This window comes from Gambusia affinis, linkage group LG02 (genome assembly GCF_019740435.1).
Source record: "Gambusia affinis linkage group LG02, SWU_Gaff_1.0, whole genome shotgun sequence".
Taxonomy (NCBI): domain Eukaryota; kingdom Metazoa; phylum Chordata; class Actinopteri; order Cyprinodontiformes; family Poeciliidae; genus Gambusia; species Gambusia affinis.
Genome location: NC_057869.1, coordinates 27,603,844 through 27,629,373, shown reverse-complemented (window position 1 = coordinate 27,629,373; position 25,530 = coordinate 27,603,844). Strand labels below are relative to the sequence as shown.

The window sequence follows — 25,530 nt, the reverse complement described above, 5'->3', positions numbered from 1 at the left end:
TACATTATGGAAAAGTATAGTGATTCCACACTAATATTAATAAATATTCCCACCTATTAAAGCAGTTCAAACACAGAACAAACCTTAATACTCACAATAAACAGAGTAGAAACTGTGTTAGCGTTAAATAAGCTAACATTTGCAGTTTTTCTTATTTCTGCTATTGCTACATCACTCAGGTACCAGGATCTCTGGTATCTTAGCACTACCAAAGAAACCAACATTTACAGTTTTACTTATCTCAGCTCCTGGGTGTACAGCCAATCAGCTACAGTATATAATAACATGGTACTCTGGGATTGGCTGCTTTGCAAACATGAGCATACAGCATGCAAAGTCGCATTGTCACTTCGTATTTCATTTTCCAAAGATACAATTTCCTTGGAATTTTTGACATATGCTGTAGATAAAAAAGAAAAAAAAATCAGCAAATTGGTAAAATTTCAACTAAATATTTGGAGTTACCTTCAACAGAAAAATCAAATATTAAGCCGTAAATAATCAAGAGTTCACTGTATGTTCCTCTGGTGTTACTTCTACACATTTTTAGGTTTGAGTTACACAGAGTAACATAGAGGGTAGGCATGAAGCGTGGTTCTAGTCCTACAGCGTTTCATTTCTACTAAGAAGTTGAATGTCTTCAATAATAGTCTAAAAATATAAAAGACTTTTAAAGTTTTGTAAATCAGTTGATATAGCCAGGGACTGGTTCTTTGTGTCGGGGTATAATGCAGGCTTTAAAAAGTTCTTTCAAAACCTGAAACATTTTCCGTTACACCCTTTTCTGTGGCTTAAAGTCATTTTATTAGCATGTAGCAGAAAGTGACAGCTGATTGATGCATAGAATACCTCAACACAGGGCCTAGTAACTAACTACTCACTAACGCCAACCTGACTTGTTCTCATTATACAAATGGTTATTTTGAGCCTTAAAAAAAAAAGATCTGCTGGTGTACTTCGCTCCCTGACATGCTCAACAGACAGACTCAGGAAGTCATTTGTACCAAGGGCCATACTATTGTACAATGCTTCACTGAAGGGCAGGGGAGAAGTGCTTAGTACATCGACACAGCAGACTTCACCTCCACACTCCTTATAGTGTCATACAGACTGATGGACTGTACTCTGACTGACTCTGTCGGCTACATTATAAGTCAACATGCACTCCTCCATTCTGGCAACTGTTTTAAATTTAAATTTAGCACTTAGGATTTTTAGTGTTTTTTTTAGTATTTTTAGCTCTTAGTAATGTTGGTCTGGTAATTGTGTTAATTTGGTGATTTTGTGTTTTTGTGGTATATTGTGTGAATTGTAGTGTATGTTGTGTGTAATGTCTTGAGCTGCTGGGACCTTGAATTTCCCCTTTGGGGATCAATAAAATATTCTTCATCATCATCATCATCATCATTACATCCAGATTCCCGCCCAATTCCACATTCTGGTGAAAACCGAGCAAAGTGTATGAACAAAAGCACCTCACACCAGCTGTTATGCACGGTGGTGGTGGTGTGATTGCACCCGCAGAACACTCGCACTTCCTGCCAGTCATGACCCCTTTCTTTTGCAATAAAATGTTGTCACGTCAAATGCGAGGCTATCTGACTCCCTCACATAAAATAATGACTGCAGACATCAGTTGTTTGTTGAGAAGAGGTGAGAATTCACAGTGGTGAGACTTGGTTATTATTGAAAGTAGTTGCTGCTGCTAAAGGTTATTCGACAAGCGGACCAAAGTCTTTCACACACTGCTTCTGCATTTTGACTTAGTTTTGTTGCAATAAAGAAGACGGTCTAATCTGCACAGCATGTCGCTAAACTGAAGGCAAGGATTCAATGAGTTTTTATTTATAAAACTTTAGAACCGTTGTACATAACATAAATACCTGACAAATGGCAAAAAGATAAAAATATGTTTTTGGCCTGGTAAGTTTGCCCACACAGTCTAAATTACCAAAAAAAAAAAAGGACAAACAGTCCTTTATTTGTGAAGGAAAAGAATCAAAATGTGAGTCGGTTTGATAATAACAAAAGCAGCAGTGGGAAGAGAAAGCTAAAGAGAGCAGTAAAGGTGTCATGCAGAGGTAAAATAGAAGGGAGGCTGATTTCCTCTGCAGCAGCTGGACAATAATACTCCCTTCCTGGTGGAAATCTTTTCCTCTCAGCCTTTGTGCCTTATTTATTTGGTGATGTAATAACAGACAGGAAGTCCCTCTGCCAGCTAATCTGCAATCTGCCCATGATGGAAGACTTGGATACAATACTTAAAAACAAAGAAATCAGCCCTTTCTTTCCTTTTTTTGTAGTACACCACTGCGTCATTTGCCAAAAATATCTAGTAGCCTGTTAAACTGAGGATGCTTTCATGGGATTGTCATTCAGATCAACATCAGTAACATTACACTGGCATTTGTAGCTATGACAAATGGAGCATCTCTGAGCAACCGAATGGAAACGATATTAAAATCGTTTTGCTCAGGCATCAGAAGTCACTTTCCTTTAGCTCTTATGTTGTGGATTAAAATACTGGCACACATAATATAGATTGTCTTCGATGGAGTACAAGAAGTATGGTTTTCCTGGAGAACAAAATATGTAGTGTCCTGGTTTTATCTATCTTTTTTAAAAAAAAATTATCTCCAGTCCTCTCCAGTCATTTGTTATTTCCATACATCTTAATCGAAGAAGGGAGTCCCACTCTTAATTGGTTAGTGATGATGGTTGCTAGTAAGCACGAGCAACTTTGGCTTTATGTATCTTCCGTCTTAATATCCTCATTTCACTGGAGCCCCAAAAGCGTGTTATCGATGAATGCACTCAACGCGTGCAACCTGGTTGTTATTAAAGATGCTTGGTTAGGAGCAAAGATAAAGTTTCACTTCACTTTAATTGAGGTTGTATAGCGGGAAATCACTGGGCATCATTTATCAGTGTCGAGGTCAGTGTAATTGACTCTGGGAAAGTAATTTGTAGAGTGTCCTGAACCAAGATTAGGGTATAGATGTTAGATTTACTTATTTGTTTTAACTCTGAAACAAATTCACACGGAGCCCCATTTATCAAATGCTGGCAAAGATTTGGGCACAGCATTGATTATAGGAGAAGTTTCATGTGTGATTTATGGAACCATGAATTTAATTAATTGTTTTGAACAAATAAACATAGTCTGGCAGATGGAAACAGTTGTGATATACATACTATATATTCATTGTTCTCCTGGTCTTGCCCACAAAATTTGCCACTCAAGACATATTTCTCTCGGATCCTTATAGCAACAGCATCTCAAAAAAGGATTTCTTACACAAACAAAATCTCTGCAAATGTTATCTCTTTAATTTCCTATTGTAGCTGGCAAATATGAGTGCCGACTGAGGTACTGTCTCCAAATGGCAGCTTAAATTATATATAGTTACAAATCAAATCCTACTGTCCGGCGTAATATTGTGCAGAATGGCTTTCACAAAACACTTATGGGTCTGATTAAGGCGCCTTTCTGCCATCTTGATGTGTTTTGCGAACATAACAATACAGTTAGAGGTATTAAAGTCAGCTGGTACCTCTGATACTGCAATCATATGCCAATCAAGGTTGTCACAAGTCGGGCCTGCATCGTCTGACTTGTTTAAGAATCAGTAGAGGTCTGCCTTTGGAGGAGTGGTGCAGTGATGACGTACGCTTTGTGTGACTCGCCGACCGCATAAACAACACTCGGGAATCATTTCCATAAGAAGGGCAAGAACATCTCAAAGCGTTTGTGTAGCCCAGAAACCGGATCGCTTCGTCTGCCGTTAGCATGGTGTCGGTAAATCCTGACGTCCATTTCACACAGTATTTTCCTACTTCCTGCACTGCTGCCTTCTTCTTCTTTTTTTTTTTGTTTTGTTTTGTAAACTCACAAATATGAGTTTACAAAACTTACTGGCTGTCGTCAAAATGTAATGTTTCTTCACTGGTTTCTCAATTGTTGACAGTACGTGTCTTTATGATGTGAACTGCTTTTGAACTGCCTTGTTCCTGAAATGTGCTGCGCAAATAAGCTTGATTGATTGGACTCTATAGGATATCGCCACCTCATAAATTCATAATTGGGCAGAAAATACTCAGGCTCGGCTCATCTTCGCCGGTTTACTAGAAAATGTTTTATAAGGCAGAATTTTGATGGCTTTTTGCTGAAGTCCTCCAGAGCACACCCATCATGTTCTCATTAACCCCTTGAGTACTGTGCTTTCTAGATGTCCAGTTGATCCCAAATCCCAAATCCTAAAAAGTCCAATGTAGAGAGCACCAGTGAAGAAATCCTTCTTAATGCCTAGTTTCCTTATCCTTAAATCTGTTTCTAGTATTTGACATAACTTTATCCTGCATGCAGGAAACCCTCGCCTTTTGTGAGCTCTTATGCACAGGAGCTCAGCAACGCTGACTCTTCCTTTTTCCTTACCTGCTGATCATGATCTTACTGTATTTAATGTTCTGCTCCAGTCAGCAGTTAATCACAACCAGTCCAGATTCATGCAGCAGTGTGTTAAATACAGCAGCAATCCTTCTGAGAACACCTGAGCTCAGTCACAGCTAGCAAAGCGTATTCTTCTTTTCGCATGCTTTCGTTTTGATTATTGGTGTTTAGGCTACTGCAATGAAACATGTAATGCAATCAGCTTCTCTAATCTGACTGAGGATAAAAAATCATTCTTCAGCTGTAACCCAGAGGAAACGAATCACCTGAAATCTGGTGCTGCTGAGCAGTGTTTCTCTGAGACATGCTGGACTAAATATTGTCCAGCACAGGAATAAACTTCAGGACACAGTGTGAGAAAAGGTGTGGGGTTGGATAATCTTTTCCATGGTTTTATTGTGTTTTTAAAGATGCCTGTGTCATATCGGAATAAAGAAATATTGGTTGAATAGCACAAATCAATTTTCTCAGTACTTGTTTCAACTCTCGTGACACAAAATTGACTTCTGAGTCACTAATAAAGTTTGCTGAAAACCAAATTGCAATGGTGAAGTACTGCCTTTACATTCACAGACACAATTTCACAAACAGAGAGTCAGAGAAACGGGAACAAACAGCCAAAGTTTCTTCACTTCTGTCTAGGACAGGTCGTGTTTGTGGTTTAGGAGTGAACACGGAGCGGCGTCTCCCCTGACACTTTATTACTGGCTCTTTTCTTTGCCGGAGCAACCGAGGCTGGGAGCCTGCCAGGTTGTGTTGTGGTTTCCTGGTCTACACTGAGCCATTGTGTTGTGCCGCTGATTGGGATGTTCCATGATATTCCTTCTTTTCTGGGCGAGGCTGTCCTGTTCAGCTCAGTTTTATTCAGTAATGTTAGTTATGCAGGAGTGGAGACGCTGGCTGTCAGAGTACAAAGCATTGCCGGGTACAAACACATCAACCCTTTAGTTTAACTTAAATTAATGTTAAATTTGTGATTACTGATATTAAGGTCAACCAAGAATTTAAAAGTTATGGTCTCAAAATTCCTAAAATATTCACAGTTTTTAGGATTTTTAATGGAATGCCATAAAAGAGTGATGTGGTGAACAAAGCTGCCCCTCCCTCACCTGTTGCTGTGCATTGTCGGACAGCTGGCTTAAGAAGTTTTGATTTTCTGACATGTGTCTGGCCAGAGATTAGTCTTAATCTTAAAACTACCGCTAAATGTAGCATTTACATGTCAAAAATGAAAATAAAGAATTAATGTTATAGATATTCTAACATTAACAATAGAGAAGACTCAATATGAAAAGACGTAGCGATATCAATATCCAATAACACTGCTGTTATGACTGTTAACCACTATTTACCAGTCATCCATCTCTTACATCATCATACACGCTTATCGCTAGTGGGTGTGAGAGGAACTGGTGCCTATCTCCAGCGGTCAACGGGCCGATACCGATGTGATAAAAATGACTAAAAGGTCCGATACCGATGTTAGTACCGATATATCGAGCATCCCTAATTAATCAGCAAAAACGGCTGTTGCTGAATTTTCTGCTCTTTTGTCTGTTCAATAAAAACAATTAGATCACATTTAAATTTTTTTTATTTATCTAAACTCAGAAACATCCAGCGGCTTCTCGACTTCTCACCTTATTTTTTTTTTTATTCAACATGCTGACTCGTTTTTAGATGTGCATAAAACGCACACAGCTGCAGAACACAGCCTTATGTACATTCAGCAGGATGTTTCACTAACTGAAAAAAAACAAAAACAAGAAAATGTAGGCTGGCAGGGAGAAAAAATAAGAATTAATTCACAGCTTGTCTGATTTTATTTTATTTTTATCTAGCCACTTTAGCTTTAATAACATGAAGCTACATGATTTTTAAAGTCATGTCAGTCTTATTCACAACCTTCATCCTCATTTTTATCGCTATCGCAATAGTAGCATAAAGTATCATGCTAAAATTCTAAGTCCATATCATCCACCTCTATTTGCAATTTTTTAATTAGCGTAACTTCTCAAAATTAACTAAAAACTCCTTAACATGTCAGATGTGAATACTTGCATTGATTTGTACAGAATGCTTACAAAATGCAAATCCTGATTAAAAAAAACTATCAACGGTTTCATCGTGTTTACACATAAATCTGATATGATCCAAAACATAAAAGCAACATTTATTCCTACTGCTTATTGACTTACTGAATGTTAAATTATTGCTATTTTTATTTAGATTGACAAACTTTAGAAAATGCATTGACTAAATCCCCGCTAACCTTAGTTTTTAAGTGTGTAACTATCACCATTTAAAAGTTGGACATGCCTACACACAACAATTCAGTAAAACACTTCATGTTTCTATTACTCCATATTGATTTAATGCAGTGCTCACAGGTGTGTGAGCAGCTTCACATTCAGCAACAACCTCCACCACCCACAGACGCATCAGAGCGTTCTCCACCTGTTCTCTCTGTCCTTTCTTTGCTGCATGTGTGTGTGTGTGTGTGTGTGTGTGTGCGTGTGTGTTGTGGTGGACTCTGTTTAGAGCAGCGGGAGGAAGACAGCTGTCAGAGCTCACAGTCTTCTGCTAGTTTTGGTGAACAGGTGTGAGTTGGTGGAGTCTGTAGCAAACACGCTGTGTGCTCTGGCATCCCCACCAGCTTTTACCGGATAAAGGCCAGAAAGGTTTTCAAACACACGCTGCTCAGTAGAAGAAAAAATAAAATCATATGCCAACATGGAACTAAAGGTCAGAGTAGGACTTCTCATGATCTAAAACAGGGGTGTCAAACTCCAGTCCTCAAGGGCCGGTGTCCTGCAACTTTTAGATGTGCCTCTGCTGCATCACACCTGGATAGAATAATTAGGTCATTAGCAAGGCTATGGAGAGCCGATCTACACAAGGTGGAGGTAATTAAGGCATTTCATTCCAGTGTTTTGTACCTGTGGTACATCTAACAACTGCAGGACAGTGGCCCTTGAGGACTGGAGTTTGACACCTGTGATCTAAAAGAAGTAAGATTGTTATGAGTTGAACTGGAAACAAGATGAAATCAAGATCACCTGCTGTAAAAGTAGTACATGTTATTAATAGTATGTTTTAACCAAATATTGATGAGAAATGTGTCTGATAACTGAGCAGTTTGTGTTTTGGTCGGTAGTGGGATGTTAAAGACAACATTGACCTGTCCTTTCCTCTCTACCCTAACCTCCCTCCAGTCAGGCCTGAATGTTTAGGTTTATGTAGGCGCTACTTATCAATCTGCCAGTGTGCAAATTTAAGCATTCATGAGAGTATACAGTTAAAATATGTTAGACATTGTTATTCACAGTTCCTTGTTTTGGTGCCTTAATTTGCTTCCTAGCAAAGGTGTTACAGCAGCTGGCTGTGTTTTCAGCTCTGAATCTTGACGGTTTGAAGCTGCAGTATGTAACTTTTATTAAAAAATAAAAATAAAAAAAAGAAAATAATTTTTTTGTTCTGAAAGTGTAAACTGACACTGATAATCTGTGAAAAGATTTATCTTCTCCACCTTGTCCCTGAGCTAATATTACACAGTTCACCCGACCAAAAACATTACGGCCCAGGAGAAGGATCTTAGCGCTGTCAATCAACCTCGTGTAATCGCTGTTCAATGTGCTAATGGTAGAGAAACAACTTATTACAGGAAAATTGCTTATCCACCATCGTCAGTGGCTATGCTAACTAGCCTAGCATTCACGACAGACAGGAAGAAGCTGTTGAGGTGGACCAAATGAGCTGATGCATGCAAAGGAGATTGACAGTGCCAAGACCCACCTCCTACCTCTGAGGAGGTCACTGTCACAGCACAATGCCAATTTTGACAAATATGTAAAAACATAGATTTTTAAAAATGTATGTACTGCAGCTTTAAAGATGCAATTCACTTGTGTAATTTTTCTCATCTAACAAGTGGAGGCTAACAATAACAACAAACCTGGGTAGTGACGCATGGATTTCAGTTGCACAAAATAAAATGAGAACATGCAGAATGAACAAAACGCTCATATTTGCCGATATCACAAGAGGTGCAAGTAGATTGAGAAGCCTAGACTGCTTCTGATTATTATTATTTTCTGATATGAATGCAACACTCACATTTTGTCATACAGAACACAATTAAAAACACCTTTTGAAGAAATTGCCTTTTGCGACGTCACCACAGGGATCTGTGCACAGAAGCCTATTTTACAGAAAGTAGAATATCAAGATGATCGTTTTGCTTAAAACATCAAAAATAGTGAAACATGACATGTTCCAAAGGCAACAAAGTGAGTTAGGCTGAATTAAAAAAAATTAATAATAAAAAAATATCTGCCTAGTGGCTTTAAGCTATTTCCGCATCCTGGAGGATGAGCACACAGACACTTTTTAAAATAAAAAAATAAAACAAAAAAGCTACTTCCTCCTGTGCTCTGAGTCCGTTGAATGCAAAATGTTCCCAAGAGACAAACTTCCACATCTCTAGCTCCAAATAGGCCTCTGAAATATCGCAAAAACAACAAACTGGGTGGATGACCTCATCCAGCTGTTCCTGGCTGCTGGCTAAAGAAAGCCTGCTGGTGTATCAAGCTTCCTCTTCCAGTTTGGCCTGGGATACCATCAGTACATGTCCCTACATGTACAGAAAACCATGCAAACACTCCCCGTCCAGTACTCCAGGACCTTGGTGCTGTAGGAGCTGTGAATTGTGTGCTGACTTCAAGACATGCTTATTTGTGGTTCAATAATGGGTTAGGAGTAATGGTGGGTGTAAACATTTAAAAAAAAAAAAAAAGTCTCACTGTGGGCTACTGTTAAAAAGCCATGTTGGTTTAAGGCCGCTGTAGTTTAATGAGTGGAGGTGAATGTAGTTATTAAGTGCAGGGTTTTGAAGTTTGGGGCGGGGGGATTCGAAACTGAAGTAGTGACTGTCGTCGTGAACATTTCTAAATTGCAGGACTTTTTCTAACCTAAAAGCGTTTTAAAAAAACGCTACAGGAAGTTCAACAAGTGTTCTGCTGTTGCTCTGTTTTCAGAGTGTTGTCATTTTCCCTGACTTGGATTTTTCTTCTAGTTTTTGACCTCGGAGCTTTTAAGGAGCACAAGCGAAGGTTGTTAGCGGTGCAGCACAAAGCTTCATTTTGGACGCTTAGCCATCGATCCCTAAGGCTTTTCTCACCACCTCAGGTTGCTTGTGTCTTCGCTGCTTACACTGTAGAAACAACAACAACAAAAAAAACACAAAAAAACTTGTTTTGACAGCATTGAGAGTTTCAGTTTAACTGCTGAAGGCTGAGAAAATCCTTTTCTGGTTTGGCCAGAGATTTTTCTCCTCCATTACCAAAATTTGCATTTTTTTTGTTGCTTCTGTGTTTTTATTCCCTTTAGGAAACTATTCACCACACAGCATTTCTGTCTTTTCGTTTCCATCCCGTGAGGTGTTCAAACTAGATATCGCTGTGCTTTTCAGAATCCTCTACGTCTTCGGCGTTCCCCAGTTTACCCCGCAGAACCAGCAGTTCCACCAGCTGTCCCTCGTCCACTCACAGAGACTCTGGCAGCGACATCGAAAGCCTCCTGAATGCAGAGCCAGGATATGACAGCATCTTCAGAAAGGTCTGTAAAATTAAATCAGGGTTATGGGAAACAGCATTTTTTTCTTCAGTAAGTAGAATATATGAAAGAAATATATACATTAAAGTGTTACTGAAGAATGATTTTTTTAAAAATCATTTTTTTTCATGTTATAACCGTAAACGTCAATGTGCATATACATTGAATATATATATATATATATATATATATATATATATATATATATATATATATATATATATATATATATATATATATATATATATATATATAGGATTATATTAGACAGAGTAATCTGGAGCTGTGCCATACGCTGTTTTTGGATCATGAATTGAACATTTTTCTGTTTTACAACCCATTCATTCCTTCTTTAAACCTGCATGGTCCTCATGGTGTTTCTTTGCTCATGTTCCCTAATAAACTTCTGAGGCCTTTTGCAAAACAGCTGGATTTATACTGATGCAAAGATATTTGACTCTGTTTTGACCTATCTGAAAATTTGGTCCGATATTGATGTTGAAAAATAATATTGCCATAAACATCTCACTGTTCCTGTCACATGACCAAACAAATATCACATGACCAATTCCTTCCCCGTCTAGAAACACATACACTGACTGAAACAAGCTATTGTTGATATAGGCCCAGTTTTACTCATTGGATGGACACCAATATTAAAAATGGCCTATACTGATATTTTGATGCATCGTGCATCCTTATTGTTCAATAATAAGTTCACTTCTGAAGTCCGTTAAATTGGAGTTTTTGAAATATATATGAGGCCTGTCACAATAACTTTTTGCTGGACGATAAATTGTTCCAGAATTTATTGCAATAAACGTCATTATTGTTTTGAGACCATCTTCAGGTATTATAATGCTAATGACGTAATAATGCAAGAAGACATTCTCAAGTTCTAACAAACATTTAGCACAAGAACTGGCAACAGAAATAACAAATAAAATGGATTATGGCATTTCTGTAAACAAAATTATCCTTCAAAAAAGGACAAGTTGAGACCAAAGCACCAGACTTAGCTCTAAATGTCCGGTAACTATCCCTGCCAGTTTTGGTTTAAAAAAAAAAAAAAAAAAGACAAATCATGCAAATGATAATGATTAAGCTTGTTTTAATTTATACTGTGATCAATTGATTTATTGCTTATTGCAACAGCTTCAGTTCCGATCTTTGATATCGAATATTGACCTGATATTAGCCAGAAAACAGGTATCAATCGGCATTTAAAATGTCTGATACAAGCATGCAAATATAAGCACTCCGCTCCAGCATTTAGTCCGCCCCAGGATTTCTATCCTGCAGCGCTTGTATGCCATAAGCAGACCAATTGGTTAATAATAAATGGGTCAGTTGTTCTCTTACTTCTTGCTGTTTACTGTTGTTCTCTGTTTGAGTATTATGACTCGGTCAGGCCTTTCCTGCATTCCACACTTCAAAATATGTTATAAAGTTATGCATTATTCATGCTGATATCTCATCGGATTAATATCGTTATCGGCAAATTCTCAAAGCTGCGATATCTATAAGACATCAGAAGTGAATGTCCTTCCACGTTATGAGCCGCCTTGTGTTGGAGTATCACATCAAATCCAAATAAAATACTTAAGTTAGTGGTTTTGACAAGACGTGAAAAAAAAAAGAGAACTTTTCCTATGCCCTGTATATTTCAAAATGAGAGGGAATCCGGTTTGATTTGGCAGCAGAGGCTTTACGCTTTGCTGGCTGCGCTCCAAACATCAAGTTTGCTCATGTCGAACGGCAGGAATATATTTTTGTTTGCCTCTGCAGCTGCACCTATAGGGAATATCTTCAAGTGTACAACACAAACTCTGTTTCTCTACATCTGCGCCCCGAGGCTCAGACCCGAGACATCCACAGAGCATCTTTCTCTCCCTCTCTCGGCGTCGCATCTTTCCGCCGCGTCAAGCTCGTTGTGATGGAACGATGAAGTCCGCGTGGCGCTTATCAGCGGCCTGCCCGTGTTTGGCCTGGGATGCCGAGGGGTCGGGAAACAGCAGGCAGTGAGTGATGGGCAAAATGCGCTGCGAGGCTCGCCGGCTTTGATTTCAAACAAAGGCCGCAGAAGCTAAGTTCTGAACGAGGAGGATTAGCGCCTTTGCTTCCCTCTGAAGAGAAAATGCCTTTTCTTTAGCGAGCTGCACTAGAAAAGGGATAAAAAAATTAAAAAAAGAGGACTGTTTCATAACTCTGACGGCCATGGCAAAGATCTCATTAACACGTTAGCGCAGCGTGCATCATGTGCCCTTGTGGAAAGAAAGTGTAACATTAATTGTTGTGCGTGAGGGCATGAGAAAACCAGGAAAGCCTGAAATGTAAAAAATGCTTAATCCTATCTGAATCCTCCTCCTCCGTTTCCTCCCAGACTCCGAAAGCTGTAGCGCTCGATGCGCCTCGCGTGCAACAAACCCAGACGTTCCCTCGCTTCCCAGAGGAAGTTGCTTCTGCAGCATAAAGCGGATCTTTCTTTTCCCAGCCCTCCCAACAGAAGCTGCTCTATGTTGACGCTAACACCGCAGCTGGCAGCACAATAGACCGAGTTAAAGCTCACACCTACGAATTAGCTCCAAAAGAACCTGTGAGTGTCGGCGCCGGAGCGTGTTCCCACCCGATCGCAGCTCAAAACTTTCTGCAGTGTCTTCATTAGGAAGTGTACACAACACGGTTTCTTTCCTGGCTGCAGCAGTATTGTGACTTTGACAGTGTGTGTGTGTGTGTGTGTGTGTGTGTATCTGAGCAACATCTGTGAAAGCTTTGTTTTGTTTTTTCTGTTTTTTTCCCCCCCATCATCTAATGGTGTTTGTTATAATGTCAGTGTTGCTATAAAGTGGCTGTTGCTCGTTACTCTTAAGCCTTGCCATTTGGTCCTCATTACGCTCCATTCCTGTGGGTTAAATTGCTCCTCCAGCCTTCTCTAAATTCATAACATGCTTCAGCGAAGAAATGCTGATGTATATATAATGTGATAGCCCAGGTGATTAGCAGTGATTTGATACGCATATGTTTTATTATTCCATTTTGCTTCATTTTATTGTTTCCTGCATGATAATCTGTGCGTTTTTGTTTTTTTTTCCCGTGTGTTTTGGTTTTAAATATTCCTTCACTGATGTGTCGCTGTTCTTGAGGCAGAAAAAAAAAGATTGTTTTTTTTCTCTGTTTTGTACCGGCAGCTTTATTCTATTTCGAAGAGTTTGTCGCCATCAACGTAACGCAAAAGAAAAATTGTCAAGAAAGGTACTGAAAGACAAACGCGTGCAGAACAGGTGTCCTCCATAGAGATTGTACAATCAACACGTTGTTAGCTCTCAGCAGAAGGTGTCAGCTTTGAGGACAAATAAAGCACCCACACACAGGTTTAGCGGTTCTCACGCTAGGGTGTGTTACAGCTCACCTTGAAGGCTATCTCAGTTACGCAGAGGCCTGTTAGCAGCATCGAGGTAAATCAGCTGTTTCACAACTGGAAAAATTTCCCATCTGTGCTTGCAAACGGTTTAAAGTGCTTTTTTTTTTTTTTTTTTCACAAATATTTTTATTAGAATTTTCTGCTATATAGACTTACAAGAAAAGAACATGAAAAAAAAGACAACACAAAAATTAACACAATGCCATCCCTCCCCCACCCCAAAAATAATAATAATAAAGAAAAACACACAAAACCCCAGGGCTCACTATCTACACAAAAAGAAAGAAAAGATTAAGTTTACATGTCACATTGTTCAATAAAATATAGGAAGGGGGACCAAATATCATAAAAGTCTTCAAGTTTTCCTTTTGTTATACAAGTCAGTTTTTCCATTGCCAGGTTGTTGCTCAGTAGTTTGATCCATTCATTTATCTTTGGTCTTTCTGGGTTCCTCCATTTCAAAGCAATCAAATGTTTAGCCTGCAAAAGGCAAAAATTCACAAGCTTCTTTCTCTTTGTAGGTACTTTAAGTCCATCTGGATAAATGTGTAGTAGGCAAAGTTTACTGTCCATTGAAACATCCTGTTCAATCAAACGAGAGGTGAACACAATAACCTCCTTCCAGAAAGTTTGAAGTTCCACACATTGCCACATACAATGAAAAAGAGTACCCTTATCTATATTACATTTAACACACACATCAGGAATATTTGAATTGAAATGGTGAAGTTTTATAGGAGTGATATATGTCCTAAACAACCATTTGTATTGTAATAGTCTAAACCTTGTGTTAATCGTTTGTGTCTGTGCTATTAGACAAGAGTTGTTCCATTCGTCTTCAGAGATTTCTGTTTGCAAATCTCCTTTCCATGCTTGTAGATATGCGAGACTGTTTTCTTTTAAGGCTAAAAGCAAGATATTATAAAATTTGGAAAGTAGACCCCTACTCTGATTGTGTTGAGTGGCTATATATTCTATGGTAGAGAGTGGGGGTTCAGTAGTGGATTTCAGTGACGCAAAAACAAAGCTCCTCATCTGTAAATACTTAAAGAAGTGTTTTTGAGGCAGACTGTACCTATTTGCCAGCTGTTCAAAGGACATCAAAAGTCCTTCACTATAAAGGTCCCCTATTTTATTTAAGCCTTTATTCAACCAAATTCTAAATCCTCTGTCTGCCCTTCCTGGTTTGAATCTATTATTTCCCCAGATAGGTGATAGACATGAGAGCTCAGACACCTCATCCAAAACCGAATGCGAGTGGTGCCAAACTGATATTGTGTTTTTGAGAAAAGGATTTTTGGTGTTTTTTAATAGGTGTTTGAGATCTGCTGAGTAAAGATAGGATGTCAAAGGTAATGTTAGTAAGTTGTTCTCTATTTGTACCCAAGAGGGTATGTCATCAGTGGAAAAATAGCAAGTAGCAGCACAAAGCTGTGCTGCATAATAGTACAACTTAATGTTTGGAACTCTAAGCCCACCTCGTTCATAGGGCAAGTAAAGAAGAGAGAGTCGCAATCTGGGGCGTTTATTGTTCCATATAAATTTGGTAAATGCTTTATCTATCGAAGAAAAGAAGGAAGCTGGAATGTGTAAGGGGATGGACTGAAAAAGGTATAAGAACTTCGGGAGAATGGACATTTTAATTACGTTAATACGACCCACCATTGAAATTGGCATCTCGTTCCATCTGTCTAAGGAATCTAATATTTTCTGCATTAAAGGATCATAGTTTATAGAGACTATTTTTTCTAGATCTGGGTTAATCTTAATTCCTAGGTAGGTAAAGCCCTCATAGGTATAAGAAAATTGTGTTTGTATTGGGGGGTTATTTCTATTAAGCAGTAATAAGGAGCTTTTCTGTTGGTTAACTTTGTAACCTGAGAATTCACCAAATTCTTTCAGAATTTTATCAACAGCCTGAATAGACTCTTTCAGATTAGTTAAAAACAGAACAATATCATCCGCAAAAAGAGACAACCGGTGCTCCACATCTCCAATTTGAATGCCGGTGATTTCAGGGGATTTGCGTATTGCCATGGCAAGGGGCTCAATGGCAAATAAGAAAGGTTTAAAGTGCTTTTAATGAGATGCCTACAGTTATCTGGAGTGGCTGCAGGTTACTTTGCTGTGCACTGCTGAACAGCTGGCTGAGAGAAGGCTTCTGTGCTTTTCAAGGATTTCAAGGAACACAAATGTAGGTGTTTGGAAGTACTTCCTTGATGTTTTAGAGCAGAGATTCTCAAACTCATCAATTTCCTATAGGTAAACTCAAAGCAGAATGGCCTCATGAGCCAAACTGTTGGTTCAAACATTTCTATAAAACCAATTAAACATGGCTACAATAAAAATATAAACGGTTGATGTATTGGTTTTGTCTATTTCTGTAATCCTTCCAACATGAGTATACTTCACAATTTTAATTTCTATTTTTAGTTTCTGGACATGTTCTCAAGACCCCACACACTGGCTTGTAAAAGTATTCACACCTCTTGTCACATTACAAGCACACACATAAACATGTTTCACTGAATTTACTTCGACCCAAACTGAGACCCAGGATTCTAGACGGATCAGAGTTTGCTGTTTTTTGGTTCGCATCAGAGTTCAGTTGGGCATTCACACCTCCCCAAACGCACTGGACTTTCTGGACAAACCAACTAGAGTTGGATTAAGGTGGACTAACCAGGTCTGGTGTGAAAGAGGCAAGGATGTTTGACGCTAACAGCTGTCTTTCCCTTTTTTGGATGTCTGCAGAACGACGAGCTGGTGACGGGAGGAGACAGCGCCAGCGAGGTCTCCGTCTCTTGTTCCTCCACAGACGACACCACCAGCGTCGGCCTGTCCAGCTCCAGTCCGGAGGGCAGCCAGGCCCTGAGCGGCAGCTGGAGCCCAGAGGAGGGCACCCAGTCTGAGGCTACCGACTCCAAAGGCCAAGACAGTTCTGCTGCTGCTACTGCTGCTGCTGCTGCTGCTGCTGCTGCTGCTGGAGGAGGACTAGGAGGAGCAGGGGACGCTGAAGAAGAAGCAAAAGACAGAGTGAGTGAGGTGCCGCGCCGTTCCAGTCTCTTCAGGAACAGCAGGCGCTCTCTGTCGCCACTTCGCCGCCACAGCTGGGGTCCAGGGAAGAACAACGGAGGAGAATCAGAGATGAACCAGAGGAGGTGAGAACTGGAAGGAGCTGATTTTGATTATAGACTCACCGATTATTCCATTCTCACCGGTTTCCTGTTTTCAAAGAGGTCTGTCATCCCGATTGGGATTTTGACTCGGTCTGATTTTGTTACATAAATTGTGACACGTAACAGAAAATAAAAAAGTACCTAATCTCAAATTTGTCAATCGAAGGAGATTGAAGAAATGTTTACTATTGAAATTTCCGATCACAGTTCAGGGACAATTCAGGAAAAATTGGACAATTCCATTGTCTTGCCAATTTAGTGGTGCATTCCCAATCATTTTACCAACCTGTTGGTGTTACTGAGTTTCAGTCGGCAGCTGTCACTAGACCTGAAGCCTCCAGAATCAAAGGTTGTCATTATTAAAGTTTGCTCATGTCATCTCCTTTGCACACTTTTTAGTTTAATAATGCCTTTCACCAGGAAGCAGTTTACACAGAGAGACACATACATACAGTTGAAACCCAGTGTTTACACACACCGAATAAAAAGTAACACATTTCTATTCTTTTAGTAATTCTAACTAAGCAAAACCAAGCGAAATTTTGTCTGATTGAAATTTAGATGGTGAGAAAAAAATGTTTTTGTCTTTTCAGTTGTTGTATTTAAACTTCCAGTTTTAACAACTTCCAATTAACAGAAGATGCTCCTTAATGAAAGATATAAACAAAACCTCACCAGGTGATTTCTCTCATTTAAAAAAAGGGTCATCATATTTTTGAAGTGTTATTTATTATTTATAAGCATTCATACAAGATTTTGTTTCTTTTTTTTATTGCAAAGCATTAGTGAAAGCAGGAAAAGATCAGAGGAAAGTCACCAAGATTTGATATTTGATGCAAAGTTGCTAATGAGAAAAAGCAAAAATCTTTCTTCACCGTGAAGGCCGACAAACACAAAACACCCAGATCATAAAAAAAAACAGACATCCAGATCTAATCTTACAAATTCTGTGAAGTTTGTATCTGAGACCAAATTTGTACGTCCTGCTGCTCCCGTTTGGTCGAATCTAACTAGAATTACTTATTGCAAAGAGTTTCTTGGAATTGTCATGAAGTATTACTCACGAAAGGGTTGACACTGACACAACATTGGGTCGATAAGCATCTACATCCTCTCACTGTCCGACTGTCTGCGTGTCTGCACAAATAAGCTGAAGGCAGAGCAGCAAGTGGTGCTTTCCTCACAGGCAGCCTGACGGTGACAGGAAATGGTAATGATGCTTGTGATGAACTCTCAGCAGGGACGGAATTAGCAGCGCACTTGTGTATGAATTGTAATTTTGGGCAAGAAATTCACTAAAACCATCCCTGACTGCTCTATATTAGGCTTTTAGACATCTATATTTTAAAATTCAGAGCTTTTTAAGTTGTTCTTTGAACTTTGGCTGCTTTTGCATTTCTTTAGAGTCCATTCAGACGTTTTTGTGTCTCGTTTTCACAGCGTTTTGAGCAATCCAACTGACTTAAGAGTCATTTAGAAATTAAACCACCTCACTTGCAGTGAAAACGTACACATAAACTGTGAAGGAACTTTTTGGCTTCAGATTTCCCTCCTCTTTAGTGTTTTTACATGATTGCTTAAACACCCAACATCAAGTTTTCTGATCCCACTTGATTGGATTTTTTTTTTTTTTTGAAAATTAAAATAGATTAGAATTCACTAGAAGTGGAGCAGGGGGGGGAAACGGGGCTTAATGCTTACAAAACTGTATCAGGCATACCAGCATACAGGTGGATTAATGCATTAAAAAATATAAGAGGTCTTTTCCTGCAAGACAGCATTAGAGTGTCACTTATGAATAAGAAGCTCTCACCAGCAGCGCATTAGTCTGACATAAAGAACAGAAATCCACCAAAAAACATCTCTGAAGCTCATTAATTCTAGATTAAAGGTGTTTGTGCTACGGCGGGGGGCCATGCTGGTAGCTATTTATTGGCTTTATGCAGCAAGCTTCCTCCTCACGGTAGGAGTTGGCTTTCGGGACAGATTTCAGAGAGTCGCTGCTCTTGGCATGGACGTCTTTCAGGCTTTCACATCTGTTTTCACGCTAATTCAACTGTTTCCTGGCTGAGGCCTCTTGTGTATCAAACAGATGTGGGAATGGTAGAAGTGAAAATGCACCAATTAGTCGGAATCGTCCAATTTTTTCCGCCTTGATTTTCTGAATAATTAGACTTTTTTTTCCCTTTATGCATTTCCCCATGCAAAGCATTAAAATATAAAAAAAAAACAACATGACGTATACAACTCAACCCACAGCATATACTCCTTTGATGCTGTTTGTGACTTTGATGTGATTAACCATTTACTTTGATGGATTAATGGTAGAAAAAAAAAAAAACAGAAAAATCAGGCAAATCTTTTATTTCTTGAATATTCAGGGTGTCTGTGCATCCTTAAAAGGTCTTAATTTCCTGTATCAAAAATGAAGGCATTAAAATGTCTTAAATTTCTTTTTACAAATTTAAGTCGGCCTTAACTATGCTAATCACAGACCTTGCATTTTAGTATGAAGGTACTATTTAATCTGGTATATTATATTTAATGTAGTTTAATTAACTTGTGTATCTAAAATTAAGGCCTTAAAATGTCTTAGATTAATTTAAAAAAAAATCTGAATTCAATACATTAGCCACGTCTTAAATTTCGGTATGAAGGGACTATTTATAGTTTATAAATTAAAAAAAAATTCATGCATCTAAAATAAAGGCTTTAAAAAGTTTTAAGGCTTTTATTTTAGCCACATAAAAAAATCTAAGTTGGTTTGAGATACGGTAATCACAGGTCTTAAATTTTAGCATGCAGGGAATATTTAAGCTCATATATGTAACTTTTCTGTGAGGCAAAGGTTTGAGTCATCTTAAATGCTTTCTGAGCCTCAAGGCAGTTCAGGCTACCGCTACGCTAGCTTTTGTGCGTCTGTCTGTCATGAGCAATTAGCTCAACGCAAGAGCAGAGACGAACAGTAGAAGTGAAAATGCACCATCTTCATAAAGAAGGGATAATCCTTTGTCACTTATCATATTTCAACTTTCTGTGTCGTGTTGCCAGCTCACATTTTCACATCTACACTACAAGTCCAGAATTTCGCAAGCACAAATGCCATCAGCTGCTTGGCACAAAGAGAGTTAGCAGTTGTCGCCACATCATGCTATTTCTATTTCGTCACTTCTTGTGTGTGGAGTTCAACCCACACAAGACCTGATGCATTTTCTGCAAAAGAAAAAGAACTTCGACGTTTGGCACTATGGGGGTTAAGGCTGTAAAGAGCCACATGTAGTCTGAAAAGCGCAAAGCCACTTTCAAGACCCACAACCAGACTCCCAGAAATGTCCCAGTTTTTGTTATGCTCGTTTGAAAAACAGCAACCACCTTCTATATTGCTATTTGTTTTTGTCTTAAATTTCATTCAAGGTGGCTTTAAAATGTCTTAAAAGATCTTGAATTTGACTTGCTAAAGCCTGCAGATGTCTGTGCATCCCTGTCATTCTGATGTATCTTCTCATTTTTTGTGTGTCAAATCCTTAAACGATTCAGTTAAATTTGGGACTAGACCTCAATGCAGATGAAATGAGCCCTGAAACTCTTCCCCAGAGCACCTACAAATGGACAACTTCCCAACTTCACTCTTAGGAAACAATTGTTTCCAAACAACTTTCCATTTAGGATCGTTACTTTTTTTTTTTTTTTTTTTACTAAGCACCAACATCACTTCTGCTCCAAAACACTCAACCTCTCATCATGCTCGTGTCTGCCATGCTGTCCTCTCATATCACAATTCATCTCTCCCATCACGCACCACTTCCTGTCTCTGTCTCATCACCCCCAGCTCCATCCGTAGCCCTGGTGAGGGGAAGCCGGCCTTTCACAGGAGAAGGTATCTGATGTGTTGTCGGGATTGATTTGTTGTCTTCATGTGGACTATGTGAAGCTCCTGCTTTTCTAACATCTGCTTGCTGCTGCTTCTCCTGCTGCTACCGCTTTATGCTGCATCCCTGCAGGCGACTGTGCTGAAGAATGTTGCTGCCTTTTTTCACCCGTGCTGGAATGTGCATAAAGCACCATAGGGAAAAAAGAAAAACTGTGGCTGAACCTCGTCTCTTTTCTTTGGAAAAAGTGAAGTGCAACTCTGGAGGCTCAGCTCCATGGCTACAGATCGAGAGCTGGGCTGTGTTTTTAGGATCCTGTAGGGATTTCTTGGAGACTATGAAGGCGTCAGAAAGGTTTTGAGTGCAGTCCTGGAGGAGAAGACTCTGTGCCACAGCAATAAAGCCCCGAATGGAAGTTGTTCAAACTGTAAAATAACTTGTACCTGCACTTTTACCCAGTACAGGGTAGGAGGAAGCAACGATGAAGGAACCAGCTTCTTCCTTCATTATTATTGATCGTACAAACCAGAGTGGAGTTGTTTCTAATCTGTTGGCTCAGTCAAAAGCCAGTGCTGGATAAATTTTGACTGACCAACTTTTTTACAGTTTTTCAAAGTAGAGCATTTAATTGAAATTATCTGAATTGAAGGTTTTGTCAGACTGGGGCTGAAACGATTAGTTGGATTAATCACAATGAATCGATTATTTAAATAACTGTCAATTAATTTAGTCACTAATTAGTCTTTTACTGGAGTATACAGACTCAAAAAAGGTAATTTGCTGAAAGAAATCTATATATTCAGAGTCGTAATTAAACCAAAACTGTACATATATACTTTTTGCATTTAACATAAAAACACAGTTGTGTTTTAGCTCAAACTCCTTGAATAGTTTAGTTCCAGCTTCACCTGGTTCAGATTTACTAAAGGAATCCTGTGTTGTTGCATTTTGGGCAATAAATTGATTGTTTTCCCATTTAAAAAAAGGAGTTGAATTATTTGTTTGCATCTTTTTAAGTTGATTTCTTATTGTGTAAGTAAGACTTAAAATCTGTAGAATGTGCCACTGTTTTTATACGATTAATCTATAGTCAGAATAATCGATTACTAAATTGATTCCTAAAATAATTGTTAGTTCTAGCCCAGGGGTGGGCAATCCTGGTCCTGGAGGGCCGGTCTCCTGCAACTTTTCGATGTATCCGTACTTCAACATACTTGAGTCAAATAATGAGGTCGTTAGCAGGACTCTGGAGAACCTGACTGCACTTGGGAGGAGATTCAGCTGTTGGATTCAGGTGTGTTGGACCAGGGAGACTCTAAGAGTCGCAGGACACTGGCCCTCGAGGACCAGGATTGCCCACCCCTGTTCTAGCCCTACTATTTCTTTTGGCATTAATCTCTAAAATTTTGCCACTCAGTTTTCCCCCTTGCAAAGTGTGACAAATCCAGATATGGACACACATTAGTAATACCATCTGCCAGGTTCTAATTAAGACATGTGTCACATTGTAGTAGGTCGCTGCGGCAACCATATGGCCACATCTGTCTCGCTGAACAGTCGGGGCTGCAGTGTTGCTCCTGGTGCCCGGCTTATTGTGGCTTTATTGTCGGAGTTAGTTTGATTTTTCTTTTGCATTCTGTACTATAAATGCAAGTACAGAAAGCACCCATGGCAAATCTTTCTTGATTTGCACCAGAAAATGGGTTGCAGTGCCCAATCTGGACTGTTAATTGACTAAACGTGTTCTCGTAAGCAAAGACAAAGAAGGCTAGATGGAGCAGTTACTTTGTTGTTCAGCAGAAACAGTAATAGTTCCAACTCTAATATATTTTTTTTCAAATAAACACAACTATTTTAGCAATTGATTAATCTATTATTTGATTAACCAATAGAATACTCAAATGAATTGATTAATAATCGAACATTTGCATATTTTGCTCATTTTTCATATAACCACTAAAACAATACTAGACTTACATTAAATGATGCTAATAAACATGGAAATTCCTTTTTAAAGCAAGAAAATAAACATTTTATTGCCTAAAATGCATTAACATCTCAGTGAACACTTGATCATTTGTAGCAAAGGAAGCATCTGCAGCTAAAAATAGTGCTTCTCACATCAACATGTGAAAGGTTCAGCCTGTTCTGCTTGACCCAACATTAATACAGTGTGTATAAAAGGTGATTAATAGATGGTTTTTTAAACAGAATTCTGACCAGATGAAGTTAAAACTGTTCTGGGTAGAACATATTTACAGATGAAGGCTTACAGACTTTTTTTTTTTAGCCTTAAATTCCAAATGTATATAAATTTGTCTTATTTACTGCTCTGAGTGTGTTGTTCTTTCAGCAAATTCCTTTTTTTAAAGTCCAAACACTCCAGATGACAACTAATCAATGACTCAGTTAGTTGACGGTTATTTCAACAATCGGTTATTCGCCATTAATCGTTTCAACCCTAATGTGTGTGTATCTTTTTGCATGTCTCCTGAAAGACGGCGCTTACAACATGCAACTTTAACATTCAGTCCAGCCAGTCATAGTCTCCTCTTGTATGTTTATATTGTAAACTCTCTCATCTCTTGCCTCTTTCTTTTTTTTTTTTTCTACTTCCCACTTCCTCGTTGCCCCCTCATCTCCCCAACACCAAAAAAAAATAAATAAATAACTTCTAACATCTCATCTGTTACTCTGATGAGAACACACGACCTCTTTTAAATGATGCACGTTTACAACCGACTCGATTTGCATGAGCCGTTGTTATGGGCGTGTTTTCCTTTGTGTGCAACTTCAGCCCCGTCGGTTCCTATTGCCACAGCAGAGTCTGCAGGTGTTGGTCAGGATGAAGGAACTTCTGGGTCTGTAGGGGTGAGTATCCGGAGCCAGGATGGAGGTTTTAATGTGACAGATATAACCGTCCACCTCCGCGACCCCGAGGATTACCCAGGCCGGTCACCGATGATGATGATTCTTTCAGTTCAACCCTCAGTTAGTGATGCTTGAAAGTGTCGGGACCGGTGATTTGCTGGACACCGTGGAGCCCATGCTGCCACCAGAGAGACTGGAGGAAAAGGAAAGAGAGAGATAGAGAGAGATTTACTGAAGCAGACCGAGCCGCAGCTTGCTAGCATAGCTCATTCTGAAATGTAGCTGTAGTTTTCCTCCCCATAATCATTGCATTGGATTTTTTTTTCAGGGCCTCTCATTCGCAGTCATAGATCGATGTAATTGGGGTTGTAAATCACAGCTCTGGAGCCCTCCGCGCCAATGCCGATGCCGATGTTGGAAGTCATTTGCAGCTGCTTCGCCTGTAAATCTGCCCCAGAGCCCGGCGATAACTCAGCTGACTAAACACTGTGCAGAGCCCAGCTTTATGTGTGTGTGTGTGTGTGTGTGTGTGTGTGTGTGCAACAACAGGTGCATGCATTCATTTCAGTGTGCTGCAGGACTTGTACGTCTCCAGAAAGACGTGATGAATAGTTCTCAGAGACCTGGAGGGGTGTGTTTACATGTCGGGTTTCGTGTGTTTCTGTGCAGCTACAGCTTAGAAGGGCTCAGTGGGATCCAGGAAGAGCTGAGGGGCTCCACCATCCAGGAGCCCCGCCACCTGGAGCGCTCCAGGATGCCCCGGCACAACAGCGACGACAGGGGCTCCCTGGTGTCTCTGACGGAGGAGCAGGAGGACCGGGAGGAGGACAGCAGGCTGCAGCAACAGGTCAGTGCTGAAACACACACACGACTTGCGTAACGGTGTCCAAATCCGATGCAGCATTCTGATCCGGATCAGTCGCACTGTTGAAAACAATTCTAGATTGTGTATTGATGACACATGTGCCCATAAGGGGAGATCTATTCATCCTAATTCTATGCTTTGTGCTCAGAGTGACCTTGTTTTATTACTTATTTTACAATATATTTAGAATTGCTATTTACACTTTCTGAAACATTTGAAAGATTTGTTGCAGCTCATTTATTTCACCAAACTAACCTATTTTTTAGTCAGTTTAAGTTTCTTTATTATTTTTTCTAAACAGCGTTTTACTCCTAATTGTGTTATTTTTACATGTGTGACCAAACCTGTAAAGATATCTGTGTATTTAAGTTTATCTGTACTGGTGCAGAATAATCAAATAAATTAGTAATTAGGTATATTTATATCTGTTTTTAAAAAGAAAAGAAGCGTTTTACGTCAGTTCTGCCCTGTTTTTCTGTATCGGATCGGCATCGGCCGACGCTAATTCTCAGATATCGGTACAGGAAGTCAAAAAAATGGATCGGTGCATCCCTATTATTGTTTTCAACTGAGCCTTTTAAAAATTTACAACGTGGATCCCTTTCTTTTAATGACTCATATCTGCTAAGCCCGTTTAACGTTTTGGACCTACAGTGATTTATATCCTACATCACTCATTTAAACTATTGCTGCTTAGTTTTGAGTAGGTTAGAAAAGGTAACTTTTTTGCTTCCCTTTTAGCCTTTTCTTTTGTCTGATGATTTTTGCTTATCTGACAAAATGTTTGGATGCTCCTGACTTAGACTTTTGTAATTTAAACTTCATGAAATTCATTGGAACAGATAAAGATTTTCTAAACAAAGCGAGGAAACGTCACTTTGGGGATTAGTGAGAACTGCTGATCATCATTGTCCTCTGGTTCATCATTCCTCCTCACTCTGGGTGACTTTTAAGCAAATCATGAACATAACCATCACAAATCAAACATCCAGTTTCCCCTTTTAGTTTCTTGTTCCTGTTTCCAGTTTATCTGCCTTTGTTTGTATCCTCTCTGACATTGTCGCGCTGCCGATCTGATGGAAACTTTGTATTTCACGACGCAGAAATTGCGGCGATATCGGCCGCTGAGGAACAGCTGTCCCTCCATGACCCTTCCACTCACCAAGTCTGTCTCCATGGTCACCATCAGCCACAAAGACAGCGATGGTGAGTGTTTCTCCTCACGTTGGGTTCACACCCGAGTTATGATTTCTTTGCCCTTT

General features: G+C 39.4%; 1 protein-coding gene across 10 annotated transcripts in view; it reads left to right on the top strand.

Moving 5' to 3' along the window:
* Positions 1-25,530, top strand: part of LOC122820862 (A-kinase anchor protein 13) — a 135,266-nt gene that overhangs the window by 73,952 nt on the left and 35,784 nt on the right. For 9 of the 10 annotated variants that reach the window (XM_044098588.1, XM_044098518.1, XM_044098526.1 and 6 more), the window contains 5 exons: positions 9,921-10,066; positions 16,239-16,645; positions 20,493-20,540; positions 24,073-24,250; positions 25,372-25,474. In XM_044098588.1, the coding sequence (XP_043954523.1) occupies positions 9,921-10,066; positions 16,239-16,645; positions 20,493-20,540; positions 24,073-24,250; positions 25,372-25,474 (882 nt within the window). The remainder of the gene's footprint in view (positions 1-9,920; positions 10,067-16,238; positions 16,646-20,492; positions 20,541-24,072; positions 24,251-25,371; positions 25,475-25,530) is intronic. The other variant, XM_044098534.1, reaches the window with a different exon arrangement.